This window comes from Chinchilla lanigera, unplaced genomic scaffold (assembly GCF_000276665.1).
Source record: "Chinchilla lanigera isolate Chin_1 unplaced genomic scaffold, ChiLan1.0 scaffold00063, whole genome shotgun sequence".
Lineage (NCBI taxonomy): Eukaryota > Metazoa > Chordata > Mammalia > Rodentia > Chinchillidae > Chinchilla > Chinchilla lanigera.
The window spans coordinates 3,031,981-3,052,750 of record NW_004955464.1 but is presented as its reverse complement, the minus strand read 5'-3'; the positions used below and the strand labels follow the sequence as shown (position 1 = coordinate 3,052,750).

At 36.1% G+C, this 20,770-nt stretch overlaps 1 protein-coding gene across 2 annotated transcripts in view; it reads left to right on the top strand.

The window, feature by feature from the left end:
* Prkaa2 (protein kinase, AMP-activated, alpha 2 catalytic subunit) overlaps window positions 1–20,770 on the top strand; it is a 65,590-nt gene that overhangs the window by 9,447 nt on the left and 35,373 nt on the right. Inside the window, exons 1-2 of one of the 2 annotated variants that reach the window (XM_013521596.1) lie at window positions 4,197–4,236; window positions 10,970–11,111. In XM_013521596.1, coding sequence (XP_013377050.1) covers window positions 4,221–4,236; window positions 10,970–11,111 — 158 coding nt within the window. In that variant the 5' untranslated portion in view covers window positions 4,197–4,220. Of the gene's footprint in view, window positions 1–4,196; window positions 4,237–10,969; window positions 11,112–20,770 lie in introns of those variants that run through there. The other variant, XM_005398501.2, reaches the window with a different exon arrangement.

Here is a 20,770-nt window from a genome sequence, read left to right as displayed (position 1 = left end):
CTTTCCTTTCCCTTTCCTTTCCCTTTTCCCTTTCCTTTCCCCTTCCTTTCCCCTTCCTTTCCCTTTCCTTTCCCTTTCCTTTCCCTTTCCTTTCCTTTCCTCTCTCCCCCCTCCCTTATTCCCTTTCCCATTTGAACATTTTCTTCCTACCTCCCAGTATCCAGCATCTGTTTTGGTCCTTGTTTACCCTTTTGGTTTCTTATATAAAAGAACAATGATATTTAAACATGTGCATCTGATTTATTTCACCTAAAATGATGTTCCCTTAATGTGTATGCATCCATTTACCTAAAAATGTCTCAACTTTGTCCATCTTTATGGATAATTAGTACTTCATTGTACATAAAAACCACATCTTTATCCATTCATCCATTGATGGTCATCTGGGCTTTTTCCAAGATTTAGCTATTACAAATTGTGCTGCTATAAACATGGGGGTGCATATATTGTTGTGGGTCAAATGGAACCTGTAGTTTTAGTTTCAGGAAGGCAAATTATAGTCCAGAATTACAAAAGTCTACAAGATTTGTGAAGTGGTAGTACAACTAGTACCACTCATCAGTCATCAGTGAGATTTCTGTTTTTAACACATTTCCTCAGATACTGGGTGGGTATTGAGTTTGGTTATTATAGAATTCCTAGTTTGCATGGAAGGTTTGCATGAATAACCCCTAAAGCCCTTTTTAACTTTAGTACTTGGTTGCTATATATACATTTTTCCTAGTGTTATTGGCTTCTGTCCTGGCTGTTACTTCTAATTTACATGAAATCAACTTGGACAACTAGCAAAATTGGAGAAAATTTAAAAATCTTTTTGAAGTCAACGGTCAGTATCCAGGTGAATAGACAAGTTTCGCTGAGTCTAACATTTTGCATTCCTTTTCTGTTTGAGTTACTTGGTAGTTTGTGAAGGTGCTGAGTGTAGCAGGCAAAGCAGACAGCAGTGGCCAAAGAAGAGCTAAGCAGAGTTTGAGCCCTGAGGAGTTAAGAGGTTTAAATTTTTAGCAAGAAAAGTACTTAGTAAACACTTGAGTTTTTGGTTGCAACATTGTTAAAATCCTGCTTAGAATCAGCTTACTCTAAGACTGTAAAGAGGATCTGCTTCTTGTCTTTCTTCTCTGGAGAAAAATAAAATCAGTTAGAGCCACTGCATTTCACAGTGTTCAGCATTGTAGTAGAAAAGGCCATGATAATAGAAGCAGTCTTGTAGGTGATCTAGCTATTAAAATGATCAGACATCGATTTTAACTCATAGCATTTATTTAAGAGTACTGGGGTCTGTGAAAATCTATGAAAATAAAGGAAATTCTAGAATTGAAAAATGCTGTCATTGAGTCAGATGGGTTAATAGCAGATTAGATTGCACTGAAAAGAGCATTAGTGAGCTGGAAGATAAATCTGAAGAAAATCCAGATTGAAGCATAGAGAAACAAAAGGATGGAAAGTGTAAGACACATATTGGAATACAGTGAAAAATCTACTGTGTGTATTGTTGGAACTTATATAAAAAACGTTAACTCCAGGCTTATACTAAGTTTACCTTTTTAAAAATAGTTTCTTTGAACATATACCACAATAAATATGATTTGTCTGTTCTGTTACCAAACAATAGTATTATGAGAAAATAGCCTGTGATTAGTTAATTGCATCTGGACTGAGAGGTGTATGAATGGGACATACTATATTCCAAGGGTCTACATTATTGGTTGTTTTTACCAGCATGAAACTTGTAGGTGAATCAGACTTCCAGCTTTTCTTCATGGTGTCTCTTCAAACCCATCCCACCCTGGCAGGGGGCTCAGAAGCTATAGGAAGGGATTGCTATATGTTCTGGCTCCTGTTTGATGCTTATGGATGCTAGATAGATGGTATACACTTACGTGGATTCCACCACCTCACAGTATAGTACATATCGCTCCTGTGCAATGATGTGGCCAAGAGGTAACAATTCTGTTTCAAGGATTCCCAGTCAAGGTATTTGCCTATGCTATACTGATAGTCTCTTTCGAGGCCCAAATCCTTCTAAAAGCCAAGAAGAGCTAGTGTTAGGTTAGAACATTGGTGCCCTGTCAATGTTATGTTGCATTCAGGACCACTGATGATTACAGAGAAGGCATTACAGTTTCACAGGAGAGAGAATGGGGCAGAAACAGTATTTGACAAAAAGATGGCCAAACCTCTTCTAGACATTAAGCCACAAACCCAAAACTCCTAAGACGAGTAACTGCAGGCAAACCATTTGTAGATACATCATAAGCCGCTAAAACCAGTTCCTTTTGCTTGAGGCTTCTCTGTGCTTATGCAGACTGTATCCATGCAGTTGAGGAAAATCTTAAAACCAGCCAGAGGGAAAATCGAAGCCCATTATTTTCAGAGAAACAAACTTGCCTGACTTTTCAAAAAACAACAGCAACAAAAGAAAGCAAAGAGACAGTGGAGTCTCTTCTCCCCTCCCCAGATATATTGTTTATCAATATTATTTACCAAATTACAAATTCCACTTTCAGCATTTGAGACAAATCCTTGCATACATCAGATAATCAGAAAATATTTGCTGAACGAAAGAATGAACAAATGAACACACAGACTAACATAATGAAAGCAACCAGGAGGAAAAGATCTTCAGGGATATATGAACTCATTCCTACTCCTTCTATGCATGTTGCCTATTGTGTTTTGGGATTTAGAGATTACCAATGCTGCTTTAGTCCATGTTTTATTTTCTTGATTTTTGACAGCTCTTGATGAATAACTTTTGTGTGTCTGTGAGCAAAGGCCATAGTCTACCCAGCTTTACTCTTTAACTGAACGCAGTTCATTTTACTTGATCATTCTCATCCCTTGTCTCTCATTCCTGAACTTCTCACTGCTAGACTCCAGCCTCTTACCATGGCTTCATTTCTCATACCTAAAGCTGGAGGTAAGAGGATGAACGTGCAAGAGAGTGTTCCTGCTGTGTTATCAAGAGAGGCTAATTACTGAGAGTTCTGAAGTAGTCTGAGTTTTGAGCTTGGACTTTGAGGGCAGACACACTATCCTGTCACTCACTTGTTCTTTAATTCCTAGTATCCTCAACTGTAAGCTGTGCATAATGATATGTATCTTTTTTTTTTTTGGTTTTTCTCCGGTACCGGGAACCGAACTCACGACCTTGCGCTTGCCAGGCAGGCACTTTTGCCGCTGAGCTAAATCCCCAGCCCCAATGATATGTATCTTATAGAGTTCTAGGAGTTAAAAATGATATCTGTATAGAGCTTAATACACTTCTTAAATCATTGGTAAATCAGAAGTAAAAAAGTCTTTCTGTTTCCTTGTTAGAATTATCCTTTAGAGAATGCTAAAGGACTTTCAGAGAAAGGAAATTTGGAGAAAAGAAATGAGACATTTTGGTTCACAAAAAAGAAAGAAGGAGCTTTGTGTGTTTGACAGGAGCCTAGTGAAGGTAAGGGTTGGAACATATGTGGGTCAGATGGCTCCTGACTCCCAGTGTTGAAGCTCTTAATACAATTGAATAAAGGTTGTTGACTTCCAACAAGGCCAAGCTGCTTGGTGCTCAGTATCCTTTGGCTCCTGGTTTATAGTAGTGTCTTAGTTAACTTTTCTCATTGCTAAGACAAAATACCTGATACCCAGAGTTAAAGGGGAAAAGGTTTATTTGGCTCACAGTTTATAGAGGTTTCATTCCATAATCTGCTGGCTTCAAAGCAGCATATTATGGCAGACAGGCCTCCCAGAGGAGAAACATTCATGGTGTTCAGAAGGTAGCAAAGCAAAGACTCTTTCTGTCCTTGAAATTATGTGTAGGTTGTCCACCCTAGGGCAGGTGTAGTGCTCACCCTTTTAGTCCTAGCCAGAACTGTGCCAAACCAGTCAGTGGAACGATTACTGCTCATACACCTTTAATCTCAGTATGACATACTCTAGATTCAGCCACCTCTGAAAAAGCCCCATGGCCGCATGAGGCTTTGGTGGGGCATCTAGACACAAACCATAACAAGTAGCTTCCACTTTTTTTAAAAAATAATGTCTCGTGCATGCTAGGCAAGCACTCACCCTTGAGCTATGTTCCAACGTTTAAACCATATATATATACGTGTATGTATATATATATACGTGTATGTATATATATATATATATATATTTTTTTTTTTTTTTGAGGCAGATCTTGCTAAGTTTCCTGGACTGGCCTTAAATTTGAGATCATTACCTCAGCCTCCTGAATGGTTGAGATTACAGGTATGTGCCATCATACTTAGTTTCCAGATATTTTAATTTAATTTTTATTGTACCCCATACACGAAAAGGTACATGCATTAGAAGTGACTTTTATGTAAATCCTCAGTAAATACTCACAAACCAAACAAACCAGTCAAAATACTCCTTAAATGAAGACACAGAAAATGACCCGTATTCCAGAGGTGCTCTTGTGGCTATATTAGGTACTGTTTCCATCTTACGCTCCCATCCAGCTTAACCCCTGCCCACAGATAGTTTCAGGGAGTTTTGAACTTTATCAAACAAAACCATATTTATGTCTGGCTTCTTCCATTTGTTGCATGTAGTTGTAATTTGTTCATTCTCATTGCTTTATAGTAGAACCTTAAAGGTAGACCATTATTTTTTCATTCTGTTATTAATGGACATTTGAGAAAGTTTTTTACTTTGAGGGTTATGAATAATTCTGCTTTAAACATTCATGTATGTGTCTTCTAGTTCTATTATTATTTTGGAAAACCATACATATTTAAAATTACATATTATTTAGAAATACTTTTTTCTACTCACATTTCAGAATTTACCATTACTTTTTATTTTTAATTAGCATGTATTCATTGTACATATTATTGGGGATCATTGTGATGATTTGATACACTCAAACAGTACTACTGTCAGGTCTAGTCTCCCTTTATTCACCCTCTAGCTCATCCTTCCCAGATTCTAGCAATCATACTTCTACATTCAGGTCGTAGTTTTTTACCTTCCACGTGTGAGAGAAGACATGTGGTTCTTGTATTTCTGTGTCTGGCTGATTTCACTTACTATCATTCAGTTCCATCCATTTTGCTGTGGATAACAGGATTTCATTTTTTTTATAGCTGGATATTGTGTCCACATTCTGAATGTGTCCACATTCAGAATGTCCACATTCTGTCTTTGTCTCTCTGTGTCTGTCTCTGTCTCTCTCTGTGGTACTGAGGATCGAATCTCGGGCCTTGTAACTGAGCTCCTTCATTATTTTTTATTTTGAGCAGGGTCTCACTGAGTCACTAAGCTGCCTAGGCTAGGGTGGAACTTGAGATTTTCTTTAATCATTCATCCATTGATGGACACTTAAGTTGATTCAACATCCTAATTCTTGTAAATAGTGCCTCAGTAAACATGGGTGTGTAGATATCTCTTTGGTATGTTGATGTCATTTTCTTTGTATATTTACCCCGAAGAAGGGGAGAGCTGGGTCATCTGGTGGATCTATTTTTAGTTTTTTGAGAAATTTTATACTGTTATCTATAGTGGTTTTGCTAATATGTGTTTCCACCAACAGTGTATAAGATTTTCTTTTTCTCCACATTCTCCTAACTAGAAAGCTATGTCCCTAGACTCTAAACTTGGAATTTTGAATGTCTTTTCTCCCCACCTCAAATTATTATGTGTGATATTAGATTCTATAATACTTTTATCGCAGTGATACAATTTTAGACATTAGGAGTTAAGTCATTTGTTGAGTAATCATTGGGTGCAGTGTAGCTAATCATTAAGAACCTGTGCCTTAGAATTATCTGGATATAAGTATTGAATTGTCTACTTGTAGTTATTTTTAGTTTCTTTAAACCTGAGTTTCCTCATCATAAAATTTCTTCGCAGGATTGTTTTATAAACCTAAAATGAAATATATGCAAGATGTTCAGCATGTGTGCATACAGGTAGACACAGTAGTTTCTTCTTGTTTTTCCCAGATTTGTGGAAAGTTATTCATTTATTCATCTTGCATAGTTTGTGCCCTTTGCTACAAATTATATATGGCATATTGCTTCAGGAAAGGTTGTGTACAGGTCAGGAAAATACTTGTGTTACAAAGTAAAAAGATGATCTCTTTGAAGTCTTTCTTGTGCCTTCACTTGAAAATCTTCCAGAAAGATTTAGTATACTTTTCTTTTTTTTGGTACCAGGAATCGAACTCAGGACCTTGTGCTTGCCAGGCAGGTGCTTGTGCCACTGAGCTATGTCCCTGGCCCTAGTATACATTTTTGTGCGCTAAATTTTTTCTTTTTTTTTTTTTGCTTTTTGAGACAGGGTCTCACTATGCAGCTTAGGCTGGCCTTGCGCTCACTTTGTAGCCCAGGCTGGCCTCAAACTTCCAATAATCCTCCTGCCTCATGTACCCTGAATTTTAAACGAGAACATCCCAGATATGCCCTGAAGATTTTAAAACATTTCTTTTGGGTGTATTCAGTAATATAGTGAGAGGCTTGATTTTACTATAAAGGAAAAAATATGGTGATAGACTTGATTTTATATGATTTCCTGGGAGGGCAACACTATGAATGCCACAGTTTCAATGAGAAAAAAATTTCAAGTATTAAAAAAATAAGTAGCTTAAGAATTTTTTTTTTTGGGGGGGCGGTATACAGGTCAGAGACTGTAGAGGTGTAGAATGGTCCATACAACTACTAGGTCAGTAGAGCAGTGAAATTAAGTAGATTACTTTTGTGGATTGGAGGTTTCCTTCCCTGACACAGTTCTAGTTATTAGGTGATATTTTTGTATCCTTTATAACAGAGGGGCAGTTTGGTAATGCTTTACTTTGTTTAAGTCTCCCAGATTAGTGGGCTACAACTAAAATCTAAATCAGTATTTTTATCATCACTTTTCTTTGTTTTGGTAGAAATAATATTTTATATGATATATTAAAATTGAATGAGGAATTATTCAGATTAATATGGAATATGTATAGGTTGTACAGTGTTCTAAACTACACTTCATAAAGTTAGGGGTGAGATGATTGTAATAAATGCTGGATTTCATCTGGGAATGATATTAGAAATTGGAAAACTTATCGTTTTATCTTTGTGCAAAACAGTTGTGTACTTATACCTGCATAATACAGCTGTGTAAAGTTCTGCCCCTTGTGCATTAAGAAAAATGTGTCAGAGCTGGAAAGCATCCAACAAATGGCAAATAAAATCATCAAGAGGCGGTAGTGGTTTAAAAGATTTATAACCTTCAATGTGGAATGATCCTTGGGGATGTAATTAGAGATCTTAGAGTTGGAAGGGAAATGCAGCTTAATTTAATCCAACCTGTTACTTTGCAGGAATTTATCTTATGGTAATCTTGACAAATAGCAGAGTTTCCTGATTGATTCCTGGGCTGTGTAGCTAATAGTACTGATTCTGAAGACATGCTGCCTGGGCTTAAATCTTAGCTCTGTTACATACTAGCTAAGTGCCCTGAGCAAGTTTTAGCCATTCTGTGCCCCATTTTCCAGGCTTACTATTGCCAGCAGCTGTGTTCCTGAAAATAGACAAAGACCACAGGGAACCTGACCTCTGACCCCTTCCATCTAATATCAAGACATCAGTTGGGAATCAAGTGAATGTTAGTATTATACATCCCATGAAAAGGTACGTGCAGGGACTAGTAGTTACCTTAAATTTCTTTTCTTTCCTTTGGTTTGAGTATAGGCCAGAGTGGTGAAGAGGGTGAAGAGGGAGGCGCTTTGTAGAGCAGGTAACTGCTGAAAGAATTTCTGTTGGTTACTGTATTGTCTATTTTCCCTTCTAGAATGATATAAATCAGTTCTGTTCCTTTTATGTGACAGTTCTTCACCTTTCAAATGTGAAACTGTAAGAAGACTTTGGGTGAAAGTGAACCTTTTCCTGTGAAGGGATGTGCCCTTTAGACTATGTCTTGTCTTCAGCCCTTACTAGCATGTTCTTTCTGCTTCCTAACTACCAAGAGATGAGCAGTTTCCTCTGCCACACCATTCTGCCATGATATTTCTGCCTCACTACAGGCCTAGAGATAATGGAGCCAGTTTACCTTTGACTGAATCCTCTGAAATCCTGAGCCAAAATAATCCATTCCTTCTCTGAACTGTTAATCTCAAGATATTTTGTCAAGGTGATCAAAAGTTGACTAACACATATTATTGGCCAGACCATGATCATATCTAGTTACAAAATATGCTAGATTACAGTATGTTCTCTAGGTAACTATTGTTCAGGTGTCATTTGGGAGTCTTACCTGGGAATGAAAGGTGGAGTAGATATTGGGGGACAACTAGCCGTGTGACAGAACCACTTCATTCACCACTTAGATCCTAAGTGTTAAGTATAATTAGTAGTTTTTACCGTGGTAGGCATTCATTAAATAGCTGTTCACTGGGTGAATGTCCTTCATTGTCCCATATAAAATGAACACTGATTGGGATATTTACTTATATACATACTAAATTATGGCAGGTTTGTCTATCCTCATATGTTTATTATGTTCTTTCTCATCTACAGTTTAGAAATAAGGTATTCCTCACAGTCTTTAGACAGATTAAATACCATACAAAATTTACATCAGCTCTTTTATCACAACTTTTTTCCCAGTATTAAAACTTGGAGGTCTATGAAAAAATCTCCTCTCATGTGTTTGTAATCAGCATAGCCCTTACAGGTACAACGTATGTCTTTAGAATGAATAAAGTAATGGAAATAAAACTTTGATGAATGTAAGCCTTTTCTTTCCTTTTGATTTACATAAAGTTCATATCTGTTTAATATTTATGTGAAGTTTCGTTCTTAAATCTAGTTTCCAGGTAGAGAGTGATTATGAAAAATTATTTTTGATTAGTTATGGTTAAGTACTTTTTCCTTAAGGAATTACTAGGTAAGAGAGGCTAATATAATTCAGAAAAAAGGCTAGTATAATTCTGCATTTGACCCTTTTGACATCAGTTATCTAATTATCAATGTGCTTAACTGTTTCAAGGAAAACACCACTTTCTTTTCAGTATTTCATGGAAAATTTTCTTTATGTATAAAGATAAATGAGTTATTTCTTCAGATATTATAGATAAATAATATTTTATCATTATATCATTTTCTAAGTGAATTTATTTACTTTTTTGTTTGCTTGTTTTCCACATTAACCATGTGGCAATAAAAAAAAAATTTTAAAAAATCTGCTTGGTTGTTAAGAGTTCTTGCTCTTTGATCTGGGAAGATGAGAGTAGATAGTGATTTTACTTATCAAATGGGAAAAGAGTTGAATTCTTCCCTGTTACATTGACAAGGGGATTGCGGTACTGGTTACATTCCTTGACTCCAGGTACAGTGCATGATAGTAATATTCATAGAATTGTTGTGTTGAGGGAACAGGGCAACTAGCACTTAGAATAATGCTTACTGTATATTGAACACTTGCTAAATGTCATTAGTTGTAGCTTCTGTCATTGTTACTATTTTTTCGTAATCTGTGAAGTCTGACTTCATGAAATACTTACATCAGCTGACTTCATTTCTTCCATAGATTGTATGCCGTGAAGTGAAATAGAGGACACAAGTTTGGCAGATGAATACTTAATTTATTTTTAAATGTGTTGAATTTGAGGTGTTTGTGAGATATTAATCTTGAAATATTGTATATGAATTTGAAGGATGGGACAGAGTCACTGGCATATGACATTTAAAACTGTGATAGATGAATGAAAGGATCTACCTGGGTCCTAGGTTAGAAACCCAGGCATACTAACCTTTAAAGAGTAGTGGGAGGACAACGGGGCATCTAGGAGTTAGTAATAGAAGCAGGAGAGAGCAATGCTACGCCCAGAGAGGGGGTACTCAATGGCATGTGACACAGCAGAGATTACGGTAATCTGAGAACTGAAAAGTACCCATGGTTTGATAGCTGAAAGGTCTTTTCTGACCCTTTGTTTTCAGTAGGCAGATGTAGGCAGAGTCCTGATGCAATGAATTTGAGAATGGTAATGAGAGGAAGAGAAGAAAATAATGTGGACAGTTGTTTTGAGAAATTTTGATGAGACAAATGTTGGAACTAGAGGAGGATACTGGGTAAGTTGAAGATATTTGTGGGGAGTGTTGATAGGTTGAGGAGAAAGAGGTATTTGGGAAGAAAAATGTGAAATAGGACAGAAAGTATAGAAGCAGTAGGTTCAAGGACACAAGTTGCTGAGACTGGCCTTGAGCAGGAGGAGGGCCACACATCTCTGCAGCTAGAGGAAAGAGTGGTGGAATAGAAGAAGCCTTTAATACAGAGAGCATTCTTAACAATTTCATTTTCCTCAAAGAGAAAAAAGGGAGTTTGTGTGCTGAAAGGAGTAAGGTAGGTAGGTGTTTTTAGGAGAATGGGAAAGTTTTAGAGTGGAATTGAGGAAAACTGGAGAGATGGCTGACAAGGTTGTTCCCTAATTGAGGGATTTTTTTCATCTGAGTGGTATTCAAGGATTATTACTATTAGTGTGGATAAAATAAATATACGAAAAAGGGAAGGGTATTATTTAATTTAACATGGCTTTATGGTAAAGGCAAAAAGGGCACCATGTGAATTTTTTGATGAGATAGTAATGAAAATAATTCTAAGTTTCTAATTTGTTGTAGCAATTATTTTTTCTATAATAAATAATATTAAGCAGAAGAGGAAAAATGAGAAAATACAGTAGATTCTGTTCTGTTTAAAAGTTGTTTTGATGTTGATTACATATTCATGTGGGAATATAGAATTCTGTAACTCTTTTCATAGTTGTGCAATTCAGTTCTCTGCAGTACTTAGGAACAGTGTTGACCAAGGCATAGGTCTGAACCTGCTCACCCAGAAGCAATAGTGATAGAGCTTCAATTCTGTGCAGCAGATGATAACAGGAGTGGCTTATATGTGTCAAGAAGTTTAAGACATGGGAAGGAAGCATGGATAATGATTACATCTACATGACAGCCCATTTTCTCCTTTTTCTTTTCTTTAGTTGGAGAACATCAGTTGACAGGCCATAAAGTGGCAGTTAAGATCTTAAATAGACAGAAGATTCGCAGTTTAGATGTTGTTGGAAAAATAAAACGAGAAATTCAAAATCTGAAACTCTTTCGTCATCCTCATATTATCAAACTGTAAGTATTTGATACCTAATATGTAAGAGAAAAATGTCTTGAAATATTTTTAATAGAATTTTACAAACACTTATCTTGAGTTATCCTTACAAAAATATCACTTTTTCATGTTTTCATTGTTGACTGATGAAATAATAAATACTTCTTTGCACGCTCTGGGTTTTAGAATTAAAAGTCATAGTTTCAAAATTGGTACTGTCTTCAAATAATGAATGCAGCCTTGAAAGTTGACTCTATTCTGCACCCTCCAGGTCATACAAGCATTTATTATTCCTAGGTTGGTTCATCTTTGTAATTTTTTTGTCACTTTCCATTAATATTCCAGTATTTTGTTTGGGAGAAGGTAGAAAGGAAACTGTAAATTGCCCAGGCTGTGCTTGATTTAGCAGTTCTGCCTGCCTGCCTGCCTGAACCTTCTAAGTAGCTGGGATTATAAGCATATGCTACTGTAATTTGTGAAGATTATTGTAAAACACCACCTATAAGCTTGGTGACCCACCTCTCCTATCCTGTTTTCTTAACTTTAAAATGGGTTCTTCCATTGTGTTTAGTATAGATGTGTTGACATTGATAAAATACCTAGTATTTGATGAACATTGGCCCAAAAGCAGGAATTAGCAATCTGTGAGCTGATTCCAGTTTTCTTTCACAATTTTGGATGGTTTTCAGTTAACAGAAACTGTTGCTATCTGACTTTGTCTTCATGTTAGTAACGTCTTAGTTACTGAGTCCCTTCGAAGTTTAATCTCTTTGTTTTGCATTGAGTGGCATCTCTTTGTGAGAGGAGAAAGCTGAAATGGCTAGCCTCAAAGTAGCATATGCCCATGAGGCTTGCAGAAGGAAGAGGTCTCTGTGCTTGCCTTGGGCCGTGACCTCTTTGTGTTCTGTAGATGCTGTCCCTGAAAGACCCCATTTGGAATATGTGTCCCAGTTCCTATTCTTTTACTGAAAACATAGTTTGCATGTCAGTAAGCAGTTGTAGTTGTCATAGAGATTTAAATTTTGTTTTTTGTCATAATTATCAATTTTTTTATTTCTATAACTACTGATAATTTTTGACTATCTCATTTTGATTTATAATTATTATTGTGTTTTCTGAACGAGATATAGAAGATTATCAGAGTTGGAGGTGGATTTAGTGTTTAAAATAGTTCTGACTTTAAGCGTTGAGCTTTAGTTCATTTAACCACATCACATCTTTAATTGTGGACCTGAATTACAGGTTTTTAAGAAAGGTGCTCATGTATTGCTACTGACCACACTTACTGACATGGCCTCTAGTAGAGTCAGTGTTTTAAAAGAGGGAGAGAGGCCTGATTCTTTAGAGTGGCTTTGCTTGTTTTATGCAGTCTTAACTACCTGCAAAAATAGTTCTCTTGTTGCAAATAGGCGTCTAGAACTAGCCACAGTTCGAACACCAAATACTAAGAGTAATGGATATTGACTGAACAATTTTTGTATTAATTCAGATGTAATATATACTGAAACTCACTGGTAAAATGTTAAAAGGAGCAAATAAGATTTAAAAGAAAAGAAAAACTTAGCCGTGGGCTAGAATTTGTTTAGTTGCTTCTGTCCTTTTTAAAATTTTTTTATTCCATAGTTCTTAACAAAAATTATTTAATTGGTCAGAAGATGATTACTTTCTAGTTTGGATGAGGTGTTTTTTGCCTGACTACTTATTTTAGCTTTAGTGTTATTAACCTGTACACAGTTCTTTAGTACTGTTTACCACTGCCACTTTCACTGCCACTAGGTTTCCATCACCTCAGAGTCTTCTGGTGTTTCTTTTCAGTGAAGCTTAATTGTCAACTTGATTTGCTTGGGAGCTGCCTAGGGGACTGGTAAAGCACAGTTCTGGGTGTGTCTGGGTGGGTTATGGAGATGTGATCTTGGGGTTTATGTCTGGGGTCCATGGTCTCTTTTTTTTGCTCTGCCATGAACTGAGCAGCTTTGCTCTGCCACTTCCATCCTATCAAGTCATGGACTGAATCCTTTGAAAGCATAAACCAAAATAAGCCTCTTCATTCAGTTGTGGATATCAAGTGTTATGACCCAGCAGTGGGAAAACTGACAAATACGGGGCCTCTCTTCATCTTCTTGCCCATTTAATACATTATTTTAGCATACTGAACTATTGTAATCTTAATGACCCTCTTTGGGTGATGTCATTACTGTAGTGGCATCATTTGTTATCTCTATGCTGAGGAAGCACAGATCTATATTTCTGCTCCACTTTATTCCCATGAGTTCTGAGAATATTTATTGAATGTTTCCATTCTCAAGTACAGAGTCATCTGAAACTTGGAACTAAACTGAACTTTTTTTGTTCTTTGATCCGTTCTTCTTCTGTTCTTTTTTCTTTCTTTTCATGATTGAAAATGCCATTCATGCAATTTCCTAAACTCGACATTTAGGCATAGTCTTTTGTTACTTCTTTTCCCTCACCCTTTTTCTAGATTTAAGAGAGGATTAGAAATTGTGCATTATAGGATGGATCAGCAAAATCAAAGCTATGGAATCCTCTGTGACAAACCAGTTTCTTCTGAAACACACACATGCACAAACAGAAAAAAAACTAACCCCAGATGGAGGGTCAATGTGCGAAATAAAAGAGACCTAAGAGACATATCAGCCAATTGCAGGGTATGGTCTGTATTTGGATCCTAATTTTAAAAAAAAAGTATACACTAATTAAGAAACCATCTGATTCCATATTTTGATGAAATTCATGATTTTTCTGCATGTATGCCTGATGACAATATTGCATATCATGGATGCACATACACATATGTGCATATACAAATGCACACATACATTTTGAAAGTTGTGCCTTAGAGATAATTACAGAACTATTTGTAGGGAAAATGAAAATCAAATTCAATATGAATTGGTAGCTGGAATAATTAAGTTGGAATCCAAGACATCTTATACTGTAGATTGTTATAGAAGTGTTGATTTATTCTGTAAGTCCATACATAGCTAAGAAAAGCACCATCAACCCAATAAAAATGGGCAAAACACACAAGCAAACATTTCATAGAAAGAAATATATATGTTGTTTTGTAGTTGTTAGGTAATATAACTGTAAGTCTGCAAGCTTTCTGAAGATTTTGACATTGCTGAACTGTTTGAAAAACAGTTGACAGTCTCCTAAAATTGAGCATTTACACATATTGTGCCGTAGCAGTTCTGTTCATCAGTATATATAAAGAGAAAAATCTTGCAATGTACAAGAATGCTCACAACAGCCACATTTTAGAAATAAGCACTGGGTATGGTGGGAGGAACACCTGTAATTATAGCACCCTAGAGGTTGAGGCAGGAGGATCTCTACGAGTTTGAGATGAGCCTGGGCTACATAATGAAATTCTGTCTCAAAAAGAAAAAAAAGAAAAAAGAGATGCACAGATCCCAATAAAATAAGTCTTCAAATATTACATATAGGATACCTTTCTATTTTATGAAAAAAAACAAATTTTCGTAGAGAATAACTATAGTTGATACACTGTGTATCTTTATCTTTAAAGTAGTTACTCAGAGTACAAGACATAAACCAAAAAGATTCTTACAAAAAAGAAACAATAACACAAAACTTTCTTTTTTAACAAACTAAGATAAACTACTAACATAAGTGAAACAAATTAGCATGTATGTGTGTGTGTGTACGTGTATGTGTACACACACACACAAGATGGCCAGAATAATTGTACTACTAATTTCTATTGCTTTCTTGAAAGGAACAGTTGATATTTAATTATTTGATCATTCTTGCATGTCTGTATTTGTTTATCTGAGTACCAATATGAAGATAACAGTATGTAATACAACAGCCATTATTAATTTTTCACCTTGTCTTGAATTCTGTATTGTTTTTATGTTGTTTCAGTTATGTCTGTGTGTTTGTTGATATGTTTTTGTTCTTTTATCTCTAAAAATAAAATTAAAAAAACAAATTGGCATATATGTTGAAATATTTTTAAAACAACAGAATATGTAATTTTGGGGACCTATTTGAACCCCATCCTATTATAATTATCTTCCATTTTGTGTACCCCATCTCTCTCTCTCTGACTCCCCCTCACTCTTTCTCTCTGTCTCTCTGATATATATATATATATCAGATATATATATATACTTGTGATATATATATATAGAGAGAGTATTATATATATATATCACAAGTATTTCTCATGCAATATTTGAACTGTGTATCTGACTTATTTCACTTAACCTGTTTTCAAGTCACCTCCATTTACCTGCAAATGCCTCAAGTTTATCTTTATGGCAACATAGTACTCCATTGTATATAAATATTGTACCACATTTCCTTATCCACTCATCTGTTGATGGACATACATGCTGTTTCCATGATCTAGCTGTTGTAAATTGTGCAGCTGTAAACATAGGTATGCATGTATTCCTCCAACATAATGATTTTAACTCTTTTAAGACGTTACCTAGGAGAGTAGCTGGGTCAAATGGAATTTCTATTTTTAGTTTTTTGAGGAATTTCCACATGTATTTTTACAGTGAGTATAGTAGTTTACATTACCACTAATAATGTACAGTAGTATAGTTCCTTTACTCCCACATCCTTGCCAGCATTTGTTACTAGTTTTTTTGATGATAGCCATTCTTTCTGGGGTAAGATGGTATCTCTGTAGTAGTTTTAATTTGTATTTCTCTGATGGCTAACAGTGATGAGTATTTTTTCAGATATTTATTGGCCATTTGTAATTCTTCTCAGAAGTGTCTGTTCATTTTGGTTGTGGAATTTAGCTGTGAATCCATCAGGTCCTGGAACTTTTCTTAACTGGTGATTTTTTAAATTGCTTTCATTTTGTTCCTGTTATTGGATTGTTCAAGATTTTTAAGTATTCCTGGTTTAGTTTTGGCAATTTCCATACACTTGGGAATCTCTCCATTTCTTCTGAGTCCTGCAAATGTTTGTCCTATATGTTTGTGGAATAGTTGCTAATTTCTGGATTTTGGCAGTGTCTTGTTATTATTTTACCTTTTTCATTTCTTCTTGTGTTTGTTTCTTTGGCTTTTAGAAAGATTGGTTAAGGGTTTGTGTATTTATTCTTTAAAAAAACTAGCTCTTTGATTCATTGATTCTTTGTATTTTTTTTAAGTCTCCATTGCATTAACTTCTGCTTGATCTTTATAATTTCCTTCCTTGTACAAGCTCCGAGTTTCAATTGTTCTTGTTTTTCTAAGGCCTTGAGATGCGCTATTAGGTTATTTAGGCTCATTCTTCTTTTGATGTGGACATTCACTGCTGTAAACTTCCCTCATAGGACTGCTTTCATTGTGTCCTATAAGTTCTGGCATCTTTCTTAATTTGCTGTGGCTCATTAATTATTCAAACATTTAATTTTCATGTTTGCATAATTTCTGTGGGTTTTTTTGCTATGGAATTATAGTTTCTTTGGACTGTGATTTGATAATATGCAGGTAAAATTTTAGTTTTTTTGCATTTATTTAGGTGTGCTTTATTGACTAGTATGTGGTGTGTCTTGGAGAAAGTACCAGGTACAGCCAAAAGAATGTGTGTTGTGTTGTTGAGTGGAACATTCTGTATATATATTAGTATATATGGTAATATGTTAGTATATATATGTATTTGAAGGTTGATTCAACTCTGATATTTAACTTTTTCTTTAGTTCATCAGTCTGTTTGTGATAGTGAGGTATTCAGATTCTTCTACCATAATGTTACTGATGTTTATCTGATCTTTTTTGTCTATTAGAGGTTGTTTTATAAAGTTGCGTGCACCATGGCTTTGTGCATGTATGTTGGTAATTGTTCTTTTCCTGTTGAGTATGTAGTTCTGTTAACCAGTATGTAGTGTCCTTCTTTGCTGCTTTTGATCAGCTGTAGTTTGAAATCCTCTTTGTGTGAAAATAGGATAGTTACTCGTGCTTATTTTTGGTTTCCTATTGTGTAGAATATTGTTTTCCATGCTTTGATTTTTAGTGGTAAATGTGTTTATTGAGTACAGCATGCCTTCGGATTTTGTTTCTTGATCCATTCTGCTAATCTCTGTCTTTTAATTGAGAAGTAGAATCTACTTATATTGATAGGTAGTTATAATTGATAGGTATTGACTTACTCCTGTCATTGTATAGTTTCCTGCTGCTGTTTGGCTTTCTTTCCTGTCCACTTCATTGCTAGCCGTACCTGATGTATTCATTTTATAGATCCTTTTTTCATTGTTAGCTCATCTCCTTCTAGGGTATCCTGGAGAATTTTTTGGAGTGTTGGTTTGGTGGTCATGAATTTCTTTATGTTTCTTTGTCATGGAAGTATCTTGTTTCTCAAGCAATTTTGAAGAATAGTTTCAGGATATAACAGTCAGGGTTGGAAGTTATTTTCTTTCAGAGCTTGAAACACTTCATTCTATTTCTCCTTGCTTTTAAGGTTTGTATTGAGAAGTCCGCTGTAATTCTGGTAAGCTTTCTTTTATACATAATTCGTTTCTTTTTCTCTAGCATCCTTTAAGATTCTGTTCTTGTGTTGTATTTTTGATATTTTAGTTACTATGTGGTGTGGAGTGTTCGTTTTTTTTTTTTTTTTCCTAATCATGGCTCTTTGGGGTTCTATGTGCTTCACTTATCTATGTTAAATTCTTTTTTGGTACCTGAAAAGTTTTTTATTATGACTTGTGTAAACAGGTCTTTTATGCCCTTTGTGCTCTCTTCTGATTTTTTACTAATTCCATTTACTTTTACATTAGACCTCTTTGAGTCATCTAAGAGTTGTTAACTCTATTTTTCATGTTCGCTTATTGTTTTAAGGAATGGGTCATTGAGCTCAACCCTGTCTTCTAGATCTGACATTCTGCCCTCACATTGGTCACTTCTGGTGCCTATACATTTTCAGTCATGCTTTTATCTCCTGGATTTCTGTTTGGAACTTTCTTTTGGACTCCCATTCTTTTCTGTGCTGTACAATCATGTTTTGTGTCTCTTTCTTTAGATTCACTAGCTGTTTATTACTGTCTTCTCTAGACTCACAGATCATTTGTCCCATTACAGTCATTATGTGGTTAATTAGATCTTTAAATTCTCTAAGCATCTCATAGAACTCTTTTACCTCTGTTGTCCCTTTCAGACCTATCTGGTGTGTAGTTTATGATTTCCTCTTCCTCAGTGCCCCCCACCCTGATTTTGGGTGAGTTTGAAGGCATTTTTGTTCATTGGTTTTTATAGTGGTGTTTGAAGATTCTGTGGCCTAGTGCCCCATTCTTCGGGTATGAACTCAGTATTATTTTTGATCCCCCAAGGAGTCCAGGTATTGGCATAGAGAGGAAAACAGTTGGTGGCTACTATGTATGGCAGTAAATTGAGTGACAACAGTGGCATCAAATGTCAGCTGGATATTGATGAAACCTAGGATCCACTCATGAGTAGCCCTTCACCAAAACAAAAAAGACTCTGATTTTAGTGAAGACAGTTAGGCCTCCCCTTACATGATGTATAGCAATTCAGAGCACTGGTTTCTGCTGGATGTTGGCAGCAGGGCCAGAGCTCAAACATACCACTAGGCTGCATGCCCTCTTCAGGGCTACTGCCTCTGACCATTGCTCCCACCAAGCCTGGCCTTCCACAACAGAGTACGGGACCCATGATCTTCCTGGTCTGAGCCTGGGCCTCAGAGGATTTCAGGAGATTCCTGTTTAGCTCTTACTCTCTCCCTGCCTGTCTCCATTTCTCATGGAAGGGTACGACTTTGGTCTTGAAGCGAGACTCTCCTCCTGGGTGTTCGTCCCTTGTTTGATCAGGTCGGTGTGTTGGTTGTCAACTCTGTTACCCTGTGCTGTGGAGAACCCAGGGGGTGGAGGTGGGGTGCTCAGTTCCTGGGTCCTCCTGGCTCTAGCACAGGGTCCCCATGGGCAGCAACATCAGCTGGGCATGGGGACTCTCACTTCCCTGGCCAAGAAGATCATCAGGATGATACCTTTTTTTTTTTAAAGCTATTAAGAATTAAATAAAAATATATGAATGTGAATTATCAGTATACATATGAAATAATATATGTATGAAGAGAGGGAATGCACACTTACTTGCACATATATAGTGCAGCTGCATAAAAGAGAATGTACAGGAGGGATGAGCAGGGTCTCAGGATGATGGCAACTGTGGATAAGGAGAAGTCAGCCTGGGAGAGTGAGTCCTTGTGTGCTTAGATGGCAGGTATTGTCAAGGTTCTGTCTTTTGTTTGGATGATAGGTCTGTAGGTATTTATTGATATGTTTTTAAACAGTAGTTGAAATCACCAACAAAGTGAAAAGAAAACCCACAAATTGGGAAACAATTTTAGCTAATACCCCCACAGACAAAGGACTGCTGTCTAGAAATATAAAGAATTAAAAAATCCGACCTCCAAAATTCAAACAACCAGTCCAAAAATGGGCATCTGAGATGAATACACACTTCTCACATGAAGAAATACAAATGACAAATAAATACATGAAAAAATGTTCAACATCATTAGTCATTTGAGAGATGCAAATTAAAACAACACTGAGATTCCATCTCACCCCAGAAAGAATGGCTGTCATCAAGAAATTAGCCCATAACAAATGGAGTGGCAGTGGAGAAAAAGGAACTCTTCTCCACTGTTGGTGGGAGTGTAGACTGGTACACCCACTGTGGAAATCAGTCTGGAGATTCCTCCGTAAACTAGGATTAGAGTTCCCATTCAACCCAGCTATTCCCCCTCCTGGATATTTTTCCAGAAGAACTGAAAACATCATACCAGAGTGATATATGTGCTCCTGTGTTTATAACAGTGCAACTTGTAGTAGCTAAATCTTGGAAACAACCCAAATGTCCATCAACTGAGGGATGGTTAAAAAAGATGTGGTATTTTTATACAATGGAGTATTACTCAGCTATAAAGAAAGATAAACTAGAGGCTTTTATGGGTAAATGGATGCAGCTAGCAACCATACCCATAAGTGAAGTAAATCAGACTCACATGTGTAAACATCGTATTTCCTCCCTACTATAAGAACCTGAAAGAGTACATAAAATCTGAGGGGTACAGTAGATATTGTGACAGGGAAAAGAAACTGCTCAGGAAGGATCAACTGGGATGAAGGAGGGGAGAGGAAAAAGAAGGAAGAGGAAAAAACCTGTGTGTGTATACACAGGGTGGCTAGTATAATTGCACTACTAATATCTGTTGGTTTATTGAAAGGAACTGTTAATGTGTAATTGTTTGATGAATCTTACAGGCCTATGTCTGGTTATCTGTGCAACCATTTTGAAAATAACATGTAATCTAACAACCATTCTGAATATCCTGTCACCTTGTTTTGAAATTCTGTATGCTTTTTTTCGTTCTCTATGCTGTTTTGTGTATTTGTTTTGTTATTTTGGTTTCTTTTCTCTTTAAAATGAAAAACAAAATTTATATGTATATACAAGGATAGCTGGGATAGGTGTATTGTTTTTTTTTATTTTAAAAATAAAAGGAGGAAAACATTAACAGACAGACAACCTTTTACAGAATAGCAAAAGAACAGTACAGGCAATACAGAGTTACAAACAAAATGGTAGGAAATTAACAATGTTTGTATTACATATTGATATCTTCAAAGTGGTTTCTCATGAAAACAGATAGAGACATGCAATATTGATCAATC